Here is a 21,486-nt window from a genome sequence, read left to right on the forward strand (position 1 = left end):
ATTTTCTCATTGCATAGTGAATATGTAAACTCATAGAGGATCTATACATTTTACCCTAAATAATCTTAAAAAGTTGCTAAATTTTTACACAGTAATTTATTCTGAGGTTTTCTTTTATGTAATTTGGGTTTACTTGTGATTTTTAAAATAGGTGTAAATTGAATACAACAAATAAAAATAAGTCATGAGAAGTAGTAAAACCAAGAAAGTAACTTCACCCTAGACTAACCAGGATTGAATCTCATTATGTTGTCTGAGGTTTATTTTTTTCGTAAGCATAACAAGTTGTAAATATTCTATGCTGTCTCCTTAAGACAGCCTTTGAAATTAACTTCAACCATGTGTGTTTAACATAAAGCTAACTATGTTTGCGTCAAATCAAATGTTTATTAATGAAAGCTATTTTTTATACAAGAAACAGCAAAGATAAGCCATCATTACAGAGATGTATACTAGAGGTGACAGATGTAAAAATTCATGCAGAGGCTTCTCCTTCCAAAGGAAATAGTAGACAATAATAATCAAATTACTGGGTTTTGAACTCTATCTTCTTAAGTGAGTGATAGTTTCTCTTTGAATTTACAAGTGGAAAATGTCATTAACAGATAGGACTAATACACATTAGCAAGCAGGTGGGATGGGTGCTTGTGAACTTTATTTTACAACTACTGTGCTTGACAAATGTGCGGGATTTTTTTTTTTAATAATAATGTTCTCCAAATATGGGGTGGGTATATTACTGCCAGGTTGCTCTGGTTTTATACATGGTTTATCTAGTTCTTTTTTTAAGCCGCATAATTTAAGCCTTTATTTGTGTCAGACATCATAAAGAACAGAAAGTTTGTTAACATTCAATAGATGACATTTAAGTCTCATTCTCTCTCTGGCTCTCTCTCTCTCTCTCTCTCTCTCTCTCTCTCTCTCTCTCTTTCTCTCTTGGCTCAATAAATCTTTTAAATGTATGATTATCATAACCTAATAGTGTCTTTGTCTTCACTGCAGTGGATTTCCGATCAAACTTTTCCCCTTCTTTTAATACTTTAGGGAATTTTCAAACGTCGGGATGTTTGGCTGTAATGCCCCAAGATTTGTTCTCCCTGAAAGAAATCATAGTGACAATTTATTAACTACAGAGCAACTTGGCTTGTAGGGGTCTTCAATTTCTATTTAGATTTACAAATATCCATTTGTGCTCAATAGACCTGACATTAAATCTTAATCATATTTAAGGCTTCTTTTCATGCAATTACTCTATCTGCTAATTTATCTTTTTATTTTAAAAATTGAATGGATGTAAATCAGTGGGGCATTACTTTTATTAGAAGCAAACATATTTAAAGGTAATTTCGAGATTGAATTACACTTGCATATGCAATGGTGTGTGCATTTATGGATCAGAAGTTTGAACAGCTAACGTCTCTTTGGATGTTTGAATATTTTTCTAATTACACTACCATTTTCGTAGCTTAGACACATAGATATTGAACACACACTAGTACAGGTAAAACTTCAATAAACTCATGGGAAATAAAACTCCTTAGATTCAAAATGGTTTATTCACACAAATTTAATAGGATATATCACAATTGTTTGGTCCATAAATATTTAGGGGCAATAGTTTCTATACAATGCAATTTATCAATAAACAAAGAAACATTGGACAATTTTGCTAGACCACTTACTGTACTATAAACACGAAGCTCAATATATAAGATTATTGAATTTATCAACTATATTTGAAAGAGTGCACAACTGCTTTCTATGACATGTTTGTCCCCTCTAACAGGATACACCATAAAAAGGGTTTCAGAAATAAGAGGTAAAACAGTACAAAACTAGAGAGGTGTCAAAAGGGCTTAAAACAGTTCATTTAACAAAGAACACATAGATCCTGATTTTTCACAAACTTACTCCCAAGTTAGATCATAAGGCACGTATGAGAACTGAGTTATAATTAGTCTACTTAATAAAGTAGATCTAGAGTACCATAGATTGTTCTGTCAAAGAACAAAATTTATAAGTATCAATAATTTACCTGTAAAGTGTGTTCATAAGATCTCAGCCTTACCAAGTTGTTTGGTCTGGTTAGTGGGTAAATGCCCAAAATGTAATAGAAATACGAAAAGTCAAGATTTAAGCTCCATATAAGATGATAACCACACTTGCTAAATATATAATGGCAATCACACCTTTCTTCTGTTACAGTGTTAACTTATCTTCCATCCTCTTTATTTTTTTTTAAAAAATAAGCTACTTTCTGTGCTAATTTTCTAAAGACCCTGAGCAAAAGTTACAATAATGCACTTTAAAGTGGGCAGTGAACTGTCAGTATGTAACCACACATTTATACAGCCAGAAGGACACCTTTAAAAATCTATTAAATAGCCACCTAGACCACCAGAGCAGATTTAAGGGGTCCAAAATAAAGTGGAGAATTTGTGCAAAGTTATTCTTAACAATCCACTAAAGCAAGACGTATATCTTGACTTCTTTCTTTAATTACCTTAGGAAATCCACAATCTAATTGGTATTTAACTACAACAGAAGCATAGCATTGAACATTCACCACTGCCCAGACCATTAAGATTTTACCTTAAATTAAAAGGAAAAAAAATGCTACTGTAAACTAGGAAATATATTCAGATCAGCATCCACGAGGCTTCTGAGTTTATCTACTTGAAGATTTATAACTTCAAAATCTCAATGTCAGAGATGCTTTTTGTTTGTTTGTTTTTTTGGTACATAAATCAACCTGTGCCAAAATAAAACGAAGTAAAGCAAGACCAAGGTATTCTTTTTGTTGATAATAGCTTATTGGGTCTATGGGAGGGGCTGTGACACATTATTTATATAACTAGAATGCCAGTTACAATATTGTGGTACAGGTGAAGCCAACCAAAGCCAATTAGTAGAGCTACTAATTAAAAAAATTTTAAACCAATTTCTGACTTCTTAAAAAATTATATTTTGCTTATTTCCATTTTCCCTGGAGGGAAAAAAGGTAACAGAAAGAATGGTCTCAGAACTCGGTTTTGGGGTTGTTTTTGTTTTTCTTTAGCACGAGAAGGTCAAAAAATACAGAATTTCAAATTCTAGGTAGAATTTGGATGCATACACAGGGAGTTTAGGTATTTTTAAGCTAAAATAGCTAAGTCCAAAGTTTAGTGGATTGTACATTCCTAGGAAAAGATTACCCACCCAATTGCTCATCACTACTAAAATTTGCTATTATTAGTACTTTAGTTTAATCACATTCCTCTTTGGAATTAACCGTTCTGGTGAAAAATAGCAATACTCAGTATATTCTTTTTCAGTTTAAATTCTCTTAAGTGTGCAGCTTTCAAAATTTAGTAATCACTTACAATTCAAGATTAAAAAATAACGAATTAATATTCTAGTTCATTATTCACCTAATCATTTAAGCAGGAATATGATTAATCATCCATTATAATAACCACTCTTACTTGTTTTTCCTTTGAGACTCTGGAAATAAGTAACATACAATTTTAAGAGGCACTTATATTAGAATGATTAAAAACTTCCCTTACCGATTGAAAATTCTAATTAGGTTTTTGTTGTTGTTTAAAAAAAAAAAAAAGAAAGAAAGAAAAGAAAAGAATACAAGTCAAGTAGACAAGCTATGTTCCTTTAAAGGAGACCACACTGTAAACTCATTACCAAGTGGCTGTAGATGCTACACACCGAGCTGTCATTTATATCCCCCAAATGTCTTATGGGTGAGAAGGGATTGGGGGGGGGGGGAGTCTTGTAATAATAAAATAATAATAATAATTAGAATAATAATAGTAAGAAGAGGAAAGCAAAGCCATGTTAGAAGAGGTTGGTTAAGGTAGTTTGTGGGGGGCTCCCCGGCTGGTGGCTGTCCAGGGAAGAGGTCACGGCTGTCACTACAGTTAGGGTGGGATTAGTCAGGTCTGTTAAAGTGGTCGCTGTGCCCGGTGGAGTGAGACCGCCGCTGTCCGCCGAGGGCGGGGCCGGAAGTGAGGAGCCATCGGCTTTATCGACACCCCCATTCTCCTGCCGCAAAAGGTTCCTTCTGAATTTGGCTCGAGCGTTTTGGAACCAAACCTGCAAACCAATCCCAGTGGATTTCTTTACCAATTTTTCTTTTCTTTTCTTTTCTTTTTTCTTTTTTGAATTATCTGTTTTCCTTTTTTTTTTCTTTCCTACTTTTTTTTTTCAAATTATCTATTTCTTCTTTAAAAAAAAAAAAAAGACATATCTTTCCCTCTTGGGAGGAGAAAGGTTTTCCCTCTCTTTTAAGACAAAGAAATGGAAGTAATACTATAGGGTTTTGTGTTTTTTTTTTTTCTTTATCAACTGTATACATATTCTAACCCCCATAGTTACCAAGTGCAGCTTGGGAGGCTGGAAAGGAGACACACGGATAAGGGGGCGGGGAGAGCTACCCTTATTCCTCCACCGCTCTTTTGAGAATAGAGAAAAGAAAGACCACTAAAAGTATCTCAAATGCAGAACCACTTTGGTGAAATGGATATCACCCTCACAGAGTTTAAGCTGCTCCTGAGCCTAACAATAAATACCCTTCACATTGGGGGAACAGGAAAAGAAAAACTTTTGCAGTGCCCCAACAGGGTGAACCCAACATTATACATCAGAATTGTGAGTATGAGTGTGACTCTGTGTGTGTGTGTGTGTGTGTGTGTGCCATTACTGGGACTAGAACTCAGGACCTGCAGTGTATTATCCCTTAGCTGCTTGATTCAAGGCCAGAGCTCTAACACTTGAGCCACAACTTCACTTCTAGCTTTTTGGTAGTTAATGGGAGATAAGAATCTCCCAGAACTTACTGTCTAGGTTGGCTTCAAATCAGAATCACCAAATGCTGGCCACCTAAGTAGCTAGGATTACAGGTATGAGCCAACAGCACCCAGCTGTGGCAGAATGGTTCATGCCTGCTATCTGTCACTGAGGAGCTGACAAACGGCCCATGACAACCTGTTGTAACTGTATAGTCACACAGTCTTACCATGGTGACTTTGAAGAAACAACTAGACAGCAGAATTAGCACCCCACTTTTAATTACCGTTTGTTAAAATGGGGGAAAATACTTGCTCCCACTGGTCACTGAGACACTAATGATACTTGGCTTTTCAGGAGTTGAGGAAAAGGGTAGGGGGGGGGAATCCAGCTGAACTTTCAAGGTCATGGCAGGACACTGCTGCCCTGGGGCGGCGCCGCCAGCTCCCTCACCAATCAGAGCACTGGATCGAATGGGAATGGCCATCTCTAGAGCCATGGCGATGCCAACCTTGGCATTTGCATAGCAAACTTCATGCCGGCTTGGGAGGGAGAGCCTTATCCCCATCTATAGGGAGACTATGGCTGAATCTTAAGATAAAAATAAAATAAAAGCCTGGCTCTCTTTCTGGGGTGCCCTCTAGGGAGCCCCTACAAAATCTCAGTGTACCCTGTAAGGAGACAACTAGGAAAAACTGATCCGAAGCAGACCAGCTACTCAGGGAGGAGGTCTATGCACTAGCACGGGGAAGGGAAATGGGTACACAGCCAACGATGGAAGCATCTTACCTGCAAAACTCTTTTGGTCAAGCCTGTTTTCTGAGCCAGCTGCTTGAGGTCCTTGGCGTCTGGGTTGTGGTTGATGGCAAAGTAGGATTTCATGGTCCGCAGCTGGTGGTGCTTGAAAGAGGTGCGCATGCGCTTGGTCTTCTGCGAGGGGGGGTAAGGCTGCTGGTCCCGGTCCAAGTGGTCTGCCTCGTTCTCATTACAACCTGTTGCAGTAAGAGGGTGCAAACAGGGGTCAGAGGCCTGGCTGGGGAGGGGGGCACCTGCCAGTGAACATAAAGCATCAGATACCAAGTTCAAGTCCTGGACACTCTCTCTCTCTCTTTCACACACACACACACACACACACACACACACACACACACACACACACACACACAACATAACGGCTCAGCAAAACCTCTTGCAGGCTGGCTATGGCAGCTGCTTCTGATAATGAAGACACAGGGAAAGGCCTGTCAATCCACTGAGGGATGGTCATCTAGACTGACAGCCAGCCAAACTAGACTGTAAAGGTGAGCACAAACCCCTTCACACACTAGCAAAATACACCAGATACATCCATCCCGCATCAATCCTGAGGGCCCACCAATGAAAGGGGCTAAGTAACTACCGATTTTTAACATTTCCTCATCTTTCTAGCACTTTCTCCATCAGGACGAAGAACCGTCTGGTAAAGATGGAAGCATTCAGGAAAAAAAAAAATTTAATTGGCAAGTCTTATGTAATCCTTGGGATATTATTTCGGAGAGTCTTTCCTGCTACGCTTCATCAGCATTGGGTATGTGAGAAAGAAAGTACTTTTCCTCTGGAGGTATTCTAAGGAATATTTTTGGAAGAGGATGAGTCCAGCCTCCTCCTCCCTGGGCTCCACACCTGAAGCCCTCCCCACAGCTTAGGGGGTGAAAGTCCTTCCTTCCAAGCTCAGATCTTAGTCCCTGCTGCCCTGGATACGTGGGAGTAGGAAGCGAGCGGTGGCACGAACTGGGGTTTCAGAGAGAATGCAGCATCCTCTCTCCTCCCCTAAAGCCTTCCTTGGTACCAAGGGCAAAATAAGTCAGCTTTGAGCCCAGCTACAAAGTCTTCCTTTCCGGGATGGAAAGCTGCACATTGAAAAGGTGATTTCTCAACATCTCATAGCTCTGCACAGGAAATACAACGACCAAGTGAAAACGCTTAGCGAAGTATTTATGGAGAGGCCAACTTGGCAAATTCAAGTCCCTATCCGTTTCTAAACCCTGATTTTATCTGTGTATCTAACGCCCGTCATATCTGATCGTTCGGTGCTTTCTTGCATTGCTTAAAAATCAACTGGGTCATATCACTCGGCAAGGAAAACCCTTGACTCTGAAGAAGAGTGGAGCATCTATGAATATTACTCCCATCCTCTTTTTTAAAATGTGTTTTGTGCCTGCTGTCCTCTGATGATAGTCATTTTTTGTGGACTATCCAGAAAATCAGTATATAGATGTAGGTATACAAATAGAGGGCTATTATATATTCAGTAAACACATTTATATATATATATTCAGAAAATACTATACAGTCATCAACCAAATGATCAATCTCATGTGAAGCTTTTTTAACAAGACATTCTCCCTAATAAAGCTAAGCATGAACTCGTGTCTCATACATATATATACACACACACACATATTTACACATATACACATATAGGAAGACACATAATTGGACAAAAGAGCAGGTGGTATGTTCTTTGAGGGAAGAGGGTACATAAAAGAATATATCTTGTTCTCCTTTGGCTCTCCTTAGTCCAACAGAAGACTAGAACTCAATAAATATTCAATCAAGATTGTGTGTGTGTGTGTGTTTGCTGGCCCTGAGGCTTGAGCCCATGGCCTAGGCCCTGAGCTTTTTGGTTCAAGGCGTGTACTCAACCATGTGAACCACAGGTCCACTTCCGGCTTTTACGTAGTTAATTAGAGATAAGGATCTCATAGAACTTATGTCTGGGCTGGCTTCAAATCAGAATCACCAAATCTTGGCCTCCTGAATAGCTATGATAACAAGCATGAGCCAACTCCACCACGCTTTTCAACCAAGATCTTAAACTCTCTATTCATCAACAAAATTGAAAGTCATTACTCATGCAAAAATCAAATCACTTGAAATGGAATATAAGCCAGGTACCTGCATTCAAGCCCTGAGCCTTACTGTCTGTACACCCACCGGAATGGTAATGGATTTCCAGAGCTAACCGGGAGAATACACTTTACATTTTATCCTATTTCAGCTCAATGGAACTAGGTCAAGTTCAAACTGTCAGCAGAATTGCGCTTCTATAACCTGAAATGGGCAAGACCTCATCTCCTGGCTGGCTATGAAACTCCACTTCCATCCAGTAAACAGAGCCATATTTCTCAAGCAGGTTACCGATGTGCCCACATTGAAAGGGTCCAAGAGCCATGTGCTAGGCACTGGGGTCTTCTTTAAGGGAGATCTCATTTCTGTCATACATGAGAAATTTCTCCCAAACAGCACATCAGATTGAATACCACACTTGGGAGAGAAGCCTTAGCTTGATGTTTAAATTATGGCTTTGTTCATTCTCCTTCCTCCCATCCCATGGTACAATTTCTCAGAAAGAAAAACGGCTCCCCACTTAGCTACATAATCATTTGTCTTTGCAATGAATTTTTTAATCCACAGTAAGATTGGATGGAATTGATTTCCTGACTATGTTCCCTTGTCCATGGTTACTGATTTAAAACTCAGCAGAGCATTTTAGGGTGTTAAGTACAATTGCCAGGGCTTGTCTTCATGCGAAATTACACAATTTGGTGTGGAAGAATAGGGAATGTCAGGACTTTATTAAATAAATATTACTATAAACAATTTCCATGAGGCTATGTTGGCACTGGTATTATGCCACTTAATAGACAACCTATTTCTTCCTCGAAGTATGTCAGTTCATTATGCCATGCTGTCTGCATTTATTGACAAATGCATCATATATACTTCAAATGACTGGTCCATTCCCCCCACCCCCACCATCTATTCCTAAGCTTTAGGGGTATGTTCCCATGAAAAACATGCCTTAGATGTCCACCTATAAGTATACACCTGCCACTATTAAAGTTTATAAGATCTCTGTCTTTTATTTCCAGTCGCTAAGGGATGGTCACTTACTCGAAAGGTTTATAAACCTTCTGAGAATTAATGGACGCCTGGGAGGCCACTAGGGGGCAGTGGCAGGCCGGTTTAACAACCCAAGGCCTCAGAAGTTTGGGGGAGGAAAAAAAAAAAAAGACTTCTATGGAAAGGAGATACTGAGAAATGGCAAAAATAAATAAAGTCTCTTTAATTAATAATAAATTATTCATGTAGGACTTATCTACCCTAGACTAAATCTTCTCAGCTCTGGAGGGCTTTATTTCAACCCGGTATTTCAGATAAACTTTCCATGTGTCTAAAATATCTGGGAGATTAATTTACACAGAGTTACAAACTCAATCAGAAAACTTATCATGCCATTTGTCTTCTATTAAGCCCTCACTGTCCCTGGACAAGTCTATGTCTTCTTTGATTGTTTTTTGAATCATAACCATGCTTTTGCATACATGTTTTTAAAAACACCACTGGGTAAATTATATTTTGGTTCCTATTAATGTTACCCTCTATGAGACTCTACATTAAAACAGAAATGGCCATGCAAAACCCAAAGAAGGCTAAAATGATGAGTTAGAACTGGGGGCCTGTTTGACTTTTGACATTTTAGCATATGCCTAATTTGCTGAAGGGTTTCTGTCGAAAGTTGTGTAACAAACTGGGATTAAAATCATAAAGAGATTTTTTTATGGGTGGGTGAGAAGGGCGATTTCTGGTGAGGTATCTTTAAACCAATTCTTTAGGACAACCTTCACTTAATCTTAAAGAAACATATAGTTTCCTCCTCTCTGAGGGAAAAGTCTAGAAAGGATGGGATGGGTGTTAGGGGGAGAGGGGCCTGGGAGAAGGTGTGGGGGAGGTCAGCAACTTTTCCTTCTTTCACGATCCAGACCTCAGCTTTCTCTCCAACTGGCTCTTTTTGACTATTTGACCTAGAAATTGCCCTACTCATTTGCAAAACTAAAGGTCGAAGTCGCTCCAGAGGAGATTTTCATCCTAAGAAATAAATTCTCTTCGGAGAAGAGGAACTAAATTGATTGTTCTTAAAGCTCCCTGGAACTTTTGAACATAAAGATCCAGGGCAAAATCAAATTTAGCTAATTGGATTAAACAAGCGGAAAGCCAGGCTTGCTCATAGTTTAGCTAGAAATCTCCACTCTTCTCTACTTATCGGGCAAAAGTTACACACACACACACACCACCACCACCACCACCACCACCACCACCACCACCACCACCACCACCTTCTCTCTCATTAAGATCCTGGTGGGTGGATCTGGAGTCCAACGCCATCTTCTATTACTAAAGAACAATTCGTGCTCTGCTTTTCCTGCCGCGGGGACTATGCATCAAAGAATACAACTGAGGCAGGCACGGGGCAAAGTGGCCCCTAAGAAAAGCCACCGCCCAGCCGGGAGGGGAAGGGAAAGCCACTATAGCTCCCCCCACCCCCCCTCCACTTGGCCAAACTTGGGCTTCCCGCTACCCTCACACCTACGCCAGAGCCTAGGCAGAGCTGGGTGCCTTTTGTCTTGATGCATTTACCCTGGCATGAACCCACTAGAGGCAAAAGCAGTCTCTCCAGGCTGCATTCCTCCTCTCTGGGAGTGGACACGGCTGGCCGTGCCCAACCAGAATGGGTTTGTGGTCTTTAGTGAGAAAGACAATCCCAGGAGAGGACGTGGCAGAGGCCAGAGCCCGGCCCGGCCCGGCCCTGCCCGGCCCTGCCCGGCCCTGCCGGACTGCGCCCGCCCTGCTTTCCCTCTGCCCGGGGGACTTCAGGCAAGTCACTTCACTGAATACTTGTCCTTGAGCATTGATTTACAACACAGCCTCACCAGACGTGAGAGCCAGAAGAGAGAAATGGGCATGGTGTGTGCCATGGATACCCACGCTTTGCAGGATAGTTGGGGTGGTCGTGATCCTACAGATGTGGTTGTCACAAGATGAGAAGGAGGTCCTGCTTTCTGAATACCCCCCACCCCCAAAGACAGATCTGGGCCCAGAGAATAAGAACCATGAAGGCTGTTAAGCTTGGGAAAGTTAGCCGGGACTTTCTTTCCCCAGTGGCTGAAGCTCCCCAGAAGGGCTTCCATCCACGCCGCATTATGTAATGCCCTACTTACATAATGTAAGATGATGCTCCGCAGAGCCTCCCGGCCTCCCCCACCGGAGGATGAGCCCCGGACACCCGCTCAAACAAGAATAAAGGGGGGAGTGGGTCTCCCAAAGCAAGGAACAGAGTGTGCTCAGCCTGCTGCCACGTTTTTGTGTCTGAGAGACACCCCTAAGCCCCACCAGTTGGCCTTCTCTGAAGGGTTCCCTTCATGGGTGGGTGACGGTGGATCCTAAGACCCACCCGAGACTCAGCCCCCCCCCCGGGGGGGGGAGGGAGATTTCCACCCCTAAGGCTGCAGGGAATCTACTTTACAACCCTCTTGCCAATTGTGTTGCTGATTAACTCTGGGCGGGTGGACCACAGCCTCAGCCGGGGCCAGACAGATGGGTTGGGCTCTGAAGTTTTGTGGGTTGGGTTTTTCTTGTTGTTGTTGTTTTGTGTTGTTTTGAAACCTCCTCTAGGAGCTATAATTGGGCTTCCACAAAAGGAATTGCCCTAGGGCTGTTTTGCTCTAACTGGGAGCCAGACACGAATGGGCTCATTAACGAAGAGGCAACGCAGCTCTTTGGTTCTGCCAGTTTGTCGGGGAACACACCACCGGGACTCTTGCTTAAATAGATGTGGTGGGTTTCTTTTCTTTCTTTCTCTTTCTTTTCTTTCCTTCTTTCTTTCTTTCTTTCTTTCTTTCTTTCTTTCTTTCTTTCTTTCTTTCTTTCCTTTTCTTTTTTTGCCACACAATCAAACAACAAGTGCCATACCCCTCCCGCTGGCCTTCTTCCCTCTTTCCCTTCCCTGCCCCCCTCTCTCTTCCCCTTCCACTTCCTTCCACCCCCGTGGGGAAGTTCTAGCCAGAGGGAGACAATGGGGGGGGGGTGGGGAGCAAAGTCTCCTCTTTCAGCAGGCTCTAGGACAGACCCCCGCCAGTCCGGAGACCAGGGCCGTTGGGGGCAGGTGAGGGGTCGGGACCCACCTGAGTTGTAATTGACGATGTCCACTCCCAGCGCCGGGCTTTTCCGCTTCCGGGGCCGCCCCTTCTGCACGGTGCCCGTGCCATTGAAGTAAGGCAGGGCCAGGCCGCCGCTCTTGGCCGCCAGCTCGGTGTAGCTCAGCTGCGGCGGGTACTCCCCTTGCAAGAGGCTCTCGAAGTGGGCGCGGCAGTACACCAGGCTGTCCTTCATGCCGAAATGGTCGCCCGTGGTCAGGGTCTTGTTGCAGGTGGAGCAGGTGAAGCAGCTTAAGTGGTAGACGGAGTCTCGGGCGCGCATGACCATCTCCGAGGCAGAAATGCCAAGGTGGCAGCGGGCACATCTCTGCACAGAGAACCTTCTGGAAGCAAACAGAAAAGTCAGGGTGCTGGATGATGCAAGGAAGGGCCATCTAGTACCCGCAGCACCTGAGTTTTGTCTGCAAACTTCTAAAGTGGAGACCTGGGAAGGCTCCAGGGAGCACACACCTGGACCTGGTTTGGACATCCGAGGTATTTGCTAACAGTCCGCTGGAGGTGGACAATGGTCCTCCCGTTAAAGCTGGGTGGACGGAAAACTAGCCTGCACCTTCTGTGGCTGCAAGCCAGGCAGTAATAGCTCATGCCTATAATCCTGGCTACTCAGGAGACTAACACCGCGGACAGAGGTACAAAGTCAACCTAGGCAGGAAAGTCCTTGGGAGTCTGATCTTCAATTAACTAGTCGCCAAAGAAGTGGAGAGGTGGCTCAAGTGGTGGACTGTCAGCCTTGAGCATATAAAGCTAAGGAACAGCACCCAAGCCCTGAGTTCAAGCTCCAGTAATGGCAAATAATAATAATAATAAAAAGAAAGGAAAAAGAAATTAAAGCACTAATTCAGAACACTATTGAAAGAAAGAACATGAAATCGAAATGCTGCGGGAATCCCTTCATCTTTGAATGACAAAATAGTCCATGAATAACGGAGAGATTCTTGCTGCAGGCTCATACTTGAAAACATACAGACAGCCCCAGAAACGTAACTTTGCCGAGAAAATGTTCTTTTTAAACTATGTCCCTTGCTACTTCTCAGAACAAAGCCAGGTCACTTGTGCGTTCTCTTATCTTGCCCAATGCAGAGATTCACAAGAATCAGTGAGCGCGCTTTCCGCTCCGTTTGCTCTCTAGCTGCGTTCTCCCTTGCTGCAAAGGAAGCTCGGAAACTTTGGTTTGGGCACTGGCTTCCATTCCTTTTTCACACTCACTTACACGGTCAACTACCACGCGCCTTGTTCGGTTCCAAGCCAGGGAAGTTACCCAGTTTGTAGTAAGCGGAAAATAATCAATATTAATAATAGTAATAACCTGCTCTGGTCTTGATCAGAGGAGAGCGCCCCACGTGCTTTAGCTGAATTTCTCCGGGTGGAGGGACCCTGGGAACGAATGGCCTTCCCTAATTCCCTCTACACCTCAGACGCCTCCCTACCCATCCCCACCGCACATCCCTGGGTTTCCAGTCCTAAGGCGTGTGCAGGGAAAGGGATACAAATGTGTGTGTGTGTGTGTATGAAGACAGAAAAGGGAATGTGGACGTGGGCACGTGTCCCGCACGGGCGCGTGGACAGTACCTGTAGTAATCCTCCTTGCAGTAAATGCTACCGTCCTTGGCGAAGCAGGTGAGCTCAGACTCCAGCGCCAACTTACATTCACAACACTTCAAGCACCTCAGGTGCCACTGCTTATCCACCGCCAGCAGGTAGTAGCGGTCGGAGATCTTGCCCCCGCAGCCGGCGCACAGGGCGGGCTTCTCGGGGCTGAGCGGGGGCATGCCCTGCAAAGCAAGCACACGGCCTGGCTGAGCGGGGCCGCCCGCGCCTGGGGCCACCCCGCCAAGACGACCTCGGGGACAAACACTTGCCGCTGGCGCCCTGATTCTCCCCTCTCCCCCTTTTGCCCCGTCCTGCCTCCGCTCTGGCCCAGATCGCCCGGACACTGTGAACTGGAAGACATCGCGGCCACCCCAATCCGCGTGGAAAAGACTACACGCTAGTGGGGGTATTCCTGAATTCGAAGTATTACATTCACACGATGGGGGGGGTCCCCCCAAAGATACAAAGTAAAATCGCATGTACAAAAGAAAAAACAAGAGGAACTGTTCGTGGGACGCAGAAGGAAACGTGGGCTTCTGCCTTCTCTGGACGCCAAGGACGTTTCCCTGCGCGTTTCTTAAAGCCGAGGAGCCCCGAGGCCCCCGGTGCTCACGGTGGGGTCCTGCCTCGTGGGATGGGGTGAATTTGGCAGGCTCCTAATTTTCAGGGTCCCGCTCCGGGTTTGGGCGTAAAGGGCCGCTCTGAATCAAGGATCGATGCCCAGTTCCCCTTCTCCGTGGCACACACGCGCGCGCACACGCAGATCTTTCGATGCCCAGATGAGCGCTTCCCACCCGGGTCCCGGGTCACCCACGTCACCCGGCGCTGGGCTGCTCGTGGCCGCTTTTTTTTGGATGATTACCCACAGGAGGAAGGAGTGGATCGCGGGACCTTGTCCTCCCCACTAGCCGAATTTGGCTCGGGGTTGGCGGGCCTGGGAAAGTTAAGTTTTCCCCCCTTTCCTTCGGTTGGAGTTCCTCACGGAGTTAATTGTGGCAAATGTCCACAGGCATTCCCCCCCTCCCCTCCCCTCCCCGGCTATTTTGGTGCTATCCAAAACTCCCTGGTACAGCCCTCCCTCACCCGAGTCGGCCTGAACCGCATTTCCCGGTGTGACACCGAGGCAATCTATACACGGTGCTCCTTGGAATAATTTCCGGGGACTTCTGGAGCTTTCTCCCTCCGACTCACAAACGGGGAGACCCCTGGATTCCTAATGCTTTTTCAGAGGACAAGACTTTCATTACAACGAACAGCAGCAACCGGGGCCGTTGGGTATTTCGTTTTCAGGTTAAAACCCTCTTGCTTTGGGGGCCGCTCCTTCGCATTTGGAAAATTTATTACACACACACACACACACACACACACACCCTCCCCCGTGGGAAGTCCTATGTCCACAAAGGGACTGAGTCACGGTGTCCGAGGCGTGCGGGATGCTGACCCCCGAGTGGCGGGACGGCTCGCCCGGGACTCTTCTGGGGCCCAGAAACTAAAGTCACCCCGACTCCCGCTGGGCGGACGCCCGCGCGGCCAGCCGCCCCCGGGTTCCCCGCGTCCAGCCGAGCCCGCCCGCGGGGCCGCAGATCCGACCAGGAGCCCCGAGACTGAAGTTTGGGGCCCCGGAGGGCCGCCCTCCGGCCCCACTACCGCCTGGCTCTCCCTACTAGTCCCCCGAAACAGCTGCTGGAGCTGGGGATTCCGGGAGCTCCAGGCGTCTCAAGTCCGAAGGGGGAGCCTGGCATCGTTCCGGCGCCGCGCCGGCCCGGGGGCTGGGGCGCCAAGCCCCGGGGACGCCCTCCTCCGCGGGCCGAGGGGCGCAGCCCGGGCTCCCCGAGCGCGCGCGCGGCCCCCCGCCCTTCCTTACCGCGTCGCGGCCGTTGAGCTGGGCGCCTTTGGCCAGACGGGCCTCGGTCTTGGATCGGCGCTCCATCTCCTCCATGATCCCTTGGATGTGGCCTCCGGAGATCCCGTGGAAAAGCATGGCTGGGGGGCGGAAAGGACACGAGTTGTCTTCAGCTCGGCACCCCACTATTTCCATAAACACTCGCCGGGGAGGGGCGGGGGGGGCTCAGCTCATCCGCAGGAAGGAAGGGCTCGACGAGGGCCGCCCGGGGCCGCGCGGGGCGCGCAGACGCTTTGGGGGGGGACACAGCACAAGAGACAGAGCGGAGAAGAGAGAAAGCGGGGTGACAGCGTGGACACGGGCGGACTTGTGGAGTGGAGGGGAAAAGACACCCCCCCCAAAAAAAAGATGAGAAAGGGGGGGCAAAGAAAACCAGCCAAAGGAACCCGGTTCCCCGGTTCCCCGAAGGAGAGGACGCGAAGCCCGGCGGGCGGCGGGCGAGCGGGGCTCCCGGCGCGGGGAGATCGAGTTACTAATGGGAAACAACTGCGGGGGGGAGCGGGGCGGCCCACAAAACCTGCGCGAGCGAGAGAAGAGTTAGGAACACAAAGAGAGGGAGAGAGCGAGAGCGAGGCCGGCGAAGCGCTCGGTGCCGCGGTCCCGGGCTGTGTGCGAGTTCCCAGCGCCCGTCGCGGGGTTGGGGACTGGCTCCTGCCGGGGCTGCGTCCAATTTGTTCCGAGACTAAAGCCAGCCCCTGGCTGATAATTTAGTAGGAGGAGTCCTCTCCCCGGAGCTGCCACGGATTCTGATTCAGACAACAAAGACCTGTCATCCGCCTCTCAACCCCCTGGCGACCGGCGAGCCGGGACAAACATTACAAAGGGGCGGGGGGGGGGGGTGGATGGGTGGGGGGGGGGACGGAGGGGGAGGCAGGCGGAGGGGCGCCCCCCGCCCCCGTGCGCGCCTGCACACACGCACACGCACACACTCATCTCGGAGGACTTCTCAGCAGTGTTGTGCGAGGGAGGGGGAGGCAGAGCCTTCTTGGCCCACGCCCTGGCGCGCACGAGGCTGCCTGTTGGATCCGAGTGTATGATCGGACCCAGCCTCGGGGACCCCGAAGAACATGATCGGGGGGTTCCCCACCCCCCCCCCAACTTCGGCTTGCCTTCTTCGGGTTCCCTGGTCATCCTCCCCACCCACCCCCCCCCCCAGCCTAACGGGACAGAAATCCAAGCGCTTCCCCGAAGGGGAGGTTTGCGCGCTGGTCCTTCCCGTGCCATCCTCTCCGCCTCCTCGAACATCAGCCTCGACAGGGCGTCTTCCCCCCCCCCCACCACCACCGCCCTCCCGAGGGGACCCGCGTCCTCCGCAGGCTCCCGGGGGGCTGCGGGCGGGGATCCAGCCTTCCTTGGGATTATTTGGGGTGGAGGGGGGGGTGCGCGGGAAGGGTTGGAAAAGTTTTGAGTATGGAGGATCGGGCGTGGCCCGGCCGCCTCGGGTGGACAGCGGCCCGGGAAGGCGGGGGGGGGGGGGAGCTCGGTGATCTCCCACCCAGTTCGAGTCTGGGGGGCGCTGCAGGTCTGGGGTCCCATGGGAAACTTGTCCACGTGGGCCGGGGCGCGAGATTCGGGCGAGCTTGGCGCCAGCCCTTGTCGGGCGAGGTCCCGGCCACAACCCGTGCGAAAGGCGAGGGACTTGTAAACGTGGGCGCCCCGCACACTTTGGGGGGGGGCTGGGAAAGGGGCCCCGGGCGGGGGGGGTTGTGTGGGAGTTGGCAGGTGAGAAGTGACCCGCGCGACGGCAGCGCCAGCTCTCACAAGAGGCGGGATTGTTCTGGGGCGCCCGGTCCCCTCCCCGGCCCCATTAAAAACGTCCGCAGGGCTCCGATCCCGCGGATTCATGCACACGGGGCTCCCCCGGGGCCCGAAGCCGGGCGTGGCCACCAGAACCGGCCGAGCTTTCAGCCCCACCGAGCGAGCGAAGTCGGGCTGGTCCCCCACCCCGAGGCTCCCCGCCGATCGGCCCAGGAGCTCCCGGGCTGGGGGCTCCTCCCGTCCGGGAGGATTCCGAGACGCTGGGCAGCAGACCCGCTTCCCTCCGCCCGGGGGAGCCCGACGTGCAACTGTAGCCAACGCTGGAAAGACGAGGGGCGCAAAGAAGCTGGGGGCAGAAAGGGAGACGAAGAGCAGAAGGAAGGGGGGAAATGGGAGCGTGAGGATGAGCAGGGGGGAAAAGGCAAAAAACGGGGTGCACGGTGATGCCGGTGACTTCCTGTCTCTATGCATACCCCGCCCGGGCCGCCCGTCTCCCCCACGAAAGCCAAGCCCGACCACCGCCACACTTTTTATTGTTGTTGTTGTCAGATTAAATATAATGCTATGTGCAGACTGGGTGCTTTGAACGTTCTTTGGGTGCTGGAATACAGCTCATTAAAATTTTTTCTTGCACAGAGAGAGAGAGAGAGAGAGAGAGAGAGAGAGAGAGAGAGAGAGAGAGAGAGAGAAGCCAATCAAGTGCATTAAGCTGGATACAAGCCCCACCCCTCCCCTGAGGGGGGGGGTACCTGACAGCAGGGCGGCTATTTACTGTAAGTAATGTAATTAGCCCTTTTGGATAGAAATCAATGAGCTTTTCAAAGCCACGTGCACACTTGGAGGGCCCCTAGGAGGAGTTGGGGCCCAGGTCCTTTCAGAGACAGCAGGTCCCTTCACAAAGAATGGGGCAGACCGCCTTCACACACACACACACACACACACACACACACACACACACACACCAGCAGCTAAACTGACTCTGAGCCTCCTGAGGAGAAGCGGGGAGCAGAGCCCTCTACAAGAAGAACACCGTAAATTAATTGAAAGGAAGCTCTACCCTCAAACTCAAGAAACTCAGCTCACTCGGTCCAGTTTCTCTGCTCAACCTTCCCCCCACTCGCAGGATAAAGGCCTTTGGGGTTGGTTCTTAGACTTGGGTGTTGCAAAGCCAGAATAGTGGAGAAGAACTAAAAAAGGCCACACCTTGCTTGGAAGAGATGAACCTTGGAGACTGTGTGAAGGAGAGCTTAACAACTCTTGAAAAGAAAAGAAAAAAAGCAGAGCTTTGTAAAGAGTCCGTAGAGAACGCCTATAAGCCATTCATTCATTCATTCATTCACCAACCCCCCACCCCATTTTAAAAAGTATAATCTATCAGGTACAGACAGGGCAGAGCATCTCCTGCAATCAGCTTTCTGTCTTGAAATTGAGCTCTGACTGCTCTTATAAAACTCTAGGCTTTCAGTTCCTAGGTCTAGGAGGATTTGTTATTTTTCCACAAAGAAGAGAAGAGGCAGGATGCTTCCTGCTTGCTCAGTGAATGCAGGAAGTCTGCGTTCTGAAGTCTGGTGGGGGGGAGGGCGGGCTGGGGTTTGGGAGGTCCTAGTTAGTTCTACAGAAATGCCTCCCCATAGATCTGGCCCTGCTGCCCCTTAAGAACCGGAGTGTGTGTGTGTGTGTGTGTGTGTGTGTGTGTAGGGGTGGGATGACCTAAGTATTACTAAGCATTAGAAGTGTGACCTGAGCGTCCTAACTTTTTGTTTAGGAGCTCCTAGTGACTGCTTAATAGCCCTTCCCCTGCCACTTCCCTTTAGAAAGATGCTAACATTTCGAATAAGGACTGCATCTTAGAAGCTTTGCCTCTGGCCAAGGCTCCCCAGTTAGGAGCCAGAGCAGGGACTGTCCCCTCCTCTCCCCCTCTACCTGGAACGGCCAGCCAGTCTCCTAGAAAAGTTACAGCTTTGGGTCTGTTGGCTCCTGGGAACAAGCTGCTGCTGGGGTGTGGGGGGGGGGCAAAGGGAGGGGGCGAGGGCCCTGTGTGGCACACGTCCACAATAGAATCTCTCCAAAGTCAAAGCATCCTTAGGAGTCGTGTGGGGCAGAGACGCTGCCCAAGCTGTCCCGCAGCTTCACGAGTGGACACGCAGAAATGCGCGCGCCCCTCTCCCGCCACACCGCGCCCACGCTGGCCCGCTACTCCAGGAGAGCGGGAGACCAGACTCCCGTGGGACACACTTTTGCATTTAGTTGCGGGCTATGGCATCACCATGGAGGGCCAGGAGTCTCCTGGCGGGGCTGCTGGGTATGCCTGGCAGTGCCACTTGGACAAAGGGCCCTAGAGGGAGGAAGGGAGACATCAGGTGGGTGCCAGGTGGGGTTTTAGGATGGCGAAGAGGCATCTATGTGAGCACAGGTGATTCTAGGTGTTTGTAGACCTGACCGTTGCGGGCTATGGTTCCGTGTACCTGAATGTGTGCGTGGAAAGAAGAGCTACCTTTCGTCTAAGTGCACTTGGGGTGGAAGTGGAACGACTGGAAGTCCTGTCCGGCGGTTGGCACGGAGGGGAGCAGCCCAAGGATGGCGAAAACTCAGCCCTGCCTGGGACTTAGGATGCAAGCACTGAGCGTGTCCTCACTCACTGGGCCCGGGGTGTCCTGGCTAAGCTGGGGTGCAGGTGGCGCTGAGGGTTTTTTCTGGAGAGTGGAATCCGCTCCTCGGTACACGCAAAGCTTCTGCCGACTGAGATGAGCAGATGTAGCCGGGCTGCCTGGCTGGGGCGCCTCTCACAGCCCTAACTGGGAAGCTCCAACTCAAGGCAGATGCAAGCGGGCCCGGACGCTCAGGGGCTCGGGGGCTCCATGCACTGGGGACACGGCACAGGGCCCCGCACGGGACCCCGCAGGCCAGCACCTCTGCAGGTGCTGCGGGCTCGGCTGACCACCGGGCCACATCGTCTCTACCCACAGAAGCCCCCTCCGCGGCTGCTTTGGCCCTTCCATCCTAGGTCCTTCGGGTCCCCTGGTTTTCACTCTAACGGGGCTGCCGCCGAGCCCAGAACAGCGGGCAGCTGAACGCAGCAGCCCTGTACCCGAGATCCGTGGCACCGCCCCGCCGTGTCCCCCAAATAAAGCTTTAAATCCTACAGGGCATTGTCTGAGATCGCGCTCAGATAGGACTGCGCTGGATTAAGATGGAACAACAACAATAACCCACGGGGCGAAGCCCTAAGGTGCGAAAGGGGCGTCTTCCCAGCGGGCTTCCGGCAAAGCGACGCCCCAGCAGCTTCGCCCCGGGGGTCGCCAACGGGGTTCAATGACACTGTGACCTCTAGCCGGAGACCCGGGCCCGGATCCTGGGGAAAATCAGATATTCGAAGAAAAACCGGGGGCGGGGGTGGGGGGGAAGCAAAGCCGGGAAGCAAAAGGAAGCTGCCCGCGGGGTGCGAAGGGAGTCATTTCAAGCCCGGGGGCGCACTGGATTCCGAAGACAAACGCGCGGTCTTCGTTGGGCGCACGCGGGGGCCACCCCGCACGGCCCCACGGCCCGCGGCGGCGGCGCAGGGTCGGCCCGACTCACCTGCCTCGAGGGCGGCGCCGTTCAGCATCCTCCGGGGAAGCGGCGTCGGCCGCGCGCTCCGAGCTGGGTGCCCTGGCCGGGGGGGGGGGAAAGCGCGCGTCAGCCGGCCAGGGTGTGCGGCCCGGGTCCCCCGTGCCGGGGTACGCCCCGGAGATCGCCCCTCCCTCCCCGGGGAGGCCGCAGGGACCCCGGCTCCCCCCCGCCACACACACACACACACACCGGGGACCGCCTAGCGGTCAGGCGCACTCCCGGGACGAAAGCTGCTCGGACGAAGCGCATCCCCATCGGGGATCTTACCTTGACGCCCCGAGGTCCGAGGTGCCCCCCAAGAATTCCGCGGTCCTCGAGGGCGGGCGGGGGGCGGCGGCCAGGGATGCGGGCCAGGCTCGGCGTGTGGACGAGGGTCCCTGTGTTCATCCAAAGACATCAACTGCTGCGTGAAGACTCTCTCTCTCTCTCTCTCTCTCTCCTTCCCTCCCTCCCTCCCCGCGGCCCCCCCCCCCCCAGATCTGGCCCAAATCCCTCACCTCTGACCTTCAGCACCCCACTTGTTTAGAATTCTGGTTCTGCTCTAATAGGAGGGCGGAGTGGGGACGGGCGCGGGCCGGCGCGGGGGCTCCGGGCGGTGCGCTCGGCCCCCGCAGCCTCTCAATGGCCGGGAGAGGTGTTAATGGAGGGCTGGGCGGCCGCGGAGCCTCGTAAAGCCGGGAGCATCTCGGGGCTGGCGCGGGCGGGCGGGGTGGGGAGGGCTGCAGTCCCGCCGTGCGCCCCGGCTCCCCCCCCCTCCCTCCAGCCCCCCCCCCCCCCGCAGCCTTCGCCTTGCTGGAGCGGGTACCT

At 50.3% G+C, this 21,486-nt stretch overlaps 1 protein-coding gene across 4 annotated transcripts; it reads right to left on the minus strand.

The window, feature by feature from the left end:
* Positions 1 to 364: 364 nt before the first annotated feature.
* On the minus strand, positions 365 to 20,674 carry Lhx9 (LIM homeobox 9). 4 transcript variants are annotated; one of them, XM_048357204.1, is made up of 6 exons: positions 20,647 to 20,674; positions 15,274 to 15,392; positions 13,389 to 13,591; positions 11,787 to 12,142; positions 5,572 to 5,774; positions 365 to 1,097 (listed from the first exon to the last, which is right to left on the minus strand). In XM_048357204.1, the coding sequence occupies exons 1-6, from the start codon at positions 20,672 to 20,674 to the stop codon at positions 1,041 to 1,043; spliced, it is 966 nt and encodes a 321-aa protein (XP_048213161.1). In that variant the 3' UTR covers positions 365 to 1,040. The 4 variants fall into 4 exon arrangements, with proteins under 4 accessions (XP_048213161.1, XP_048213160.1, XP_048213159.1 ...); XM_048357202.1 differs by lacking the exon at positions 365 to 1,097 and adding an exon at positions 3,832 to 4,089; XM_048357203.1 differs by lacking the exon at positions 20,647 to 20,674 and having other exon boundaries at positions 15,274 to 15,447.
* Between the last annotated feature and the right edge of the window lie 812 nt (positions 20,675 to 21,486).

This window comes from Perognathus longimembris, chromosome 11 (assembly GCF_023159225.1).
Source record: "Perognathus longimembris pacificus isolate PPM17 chromosome 11, ASM2315922v1, whole genome shotgun sequence".
NCBI classification, from domain to species: domain Eukaryota; kingdom Metazoa; phylum Chordata; class Mammalia; order Rodentia; family Heteromyidae; genus Perognathus; species Perognathus longimembris.

What these genes read in the sequence shown, in the direction of transcription:
- Lhx9 (XM_048357201.1), bottom strand. Translation starts at nt 15,447, where the DNA reads ATGGAAATAGTGGGGTGCCGAGCTGAAGACAACTCGTGTCCTTTCCGC. An exon ending in TGCAAGGAGGATTACTACAG is followed by an intron (nt 12,143 to 13,388) that starts GTACTGTCCACG and finishes GTTTGCTTCCAG; the next exon opens with AAGGTTCTCTGTGCAGAGAT. An exon ending in TGACCAAAAGAGTTTTGCAG is followed by an intron (nt 4,090 to 5,571) that starts GTAAGATGCTTC and finishes ATTGGTTTGCAG; the next exon opens with GTTTGGTTCCAAAACGCTCG.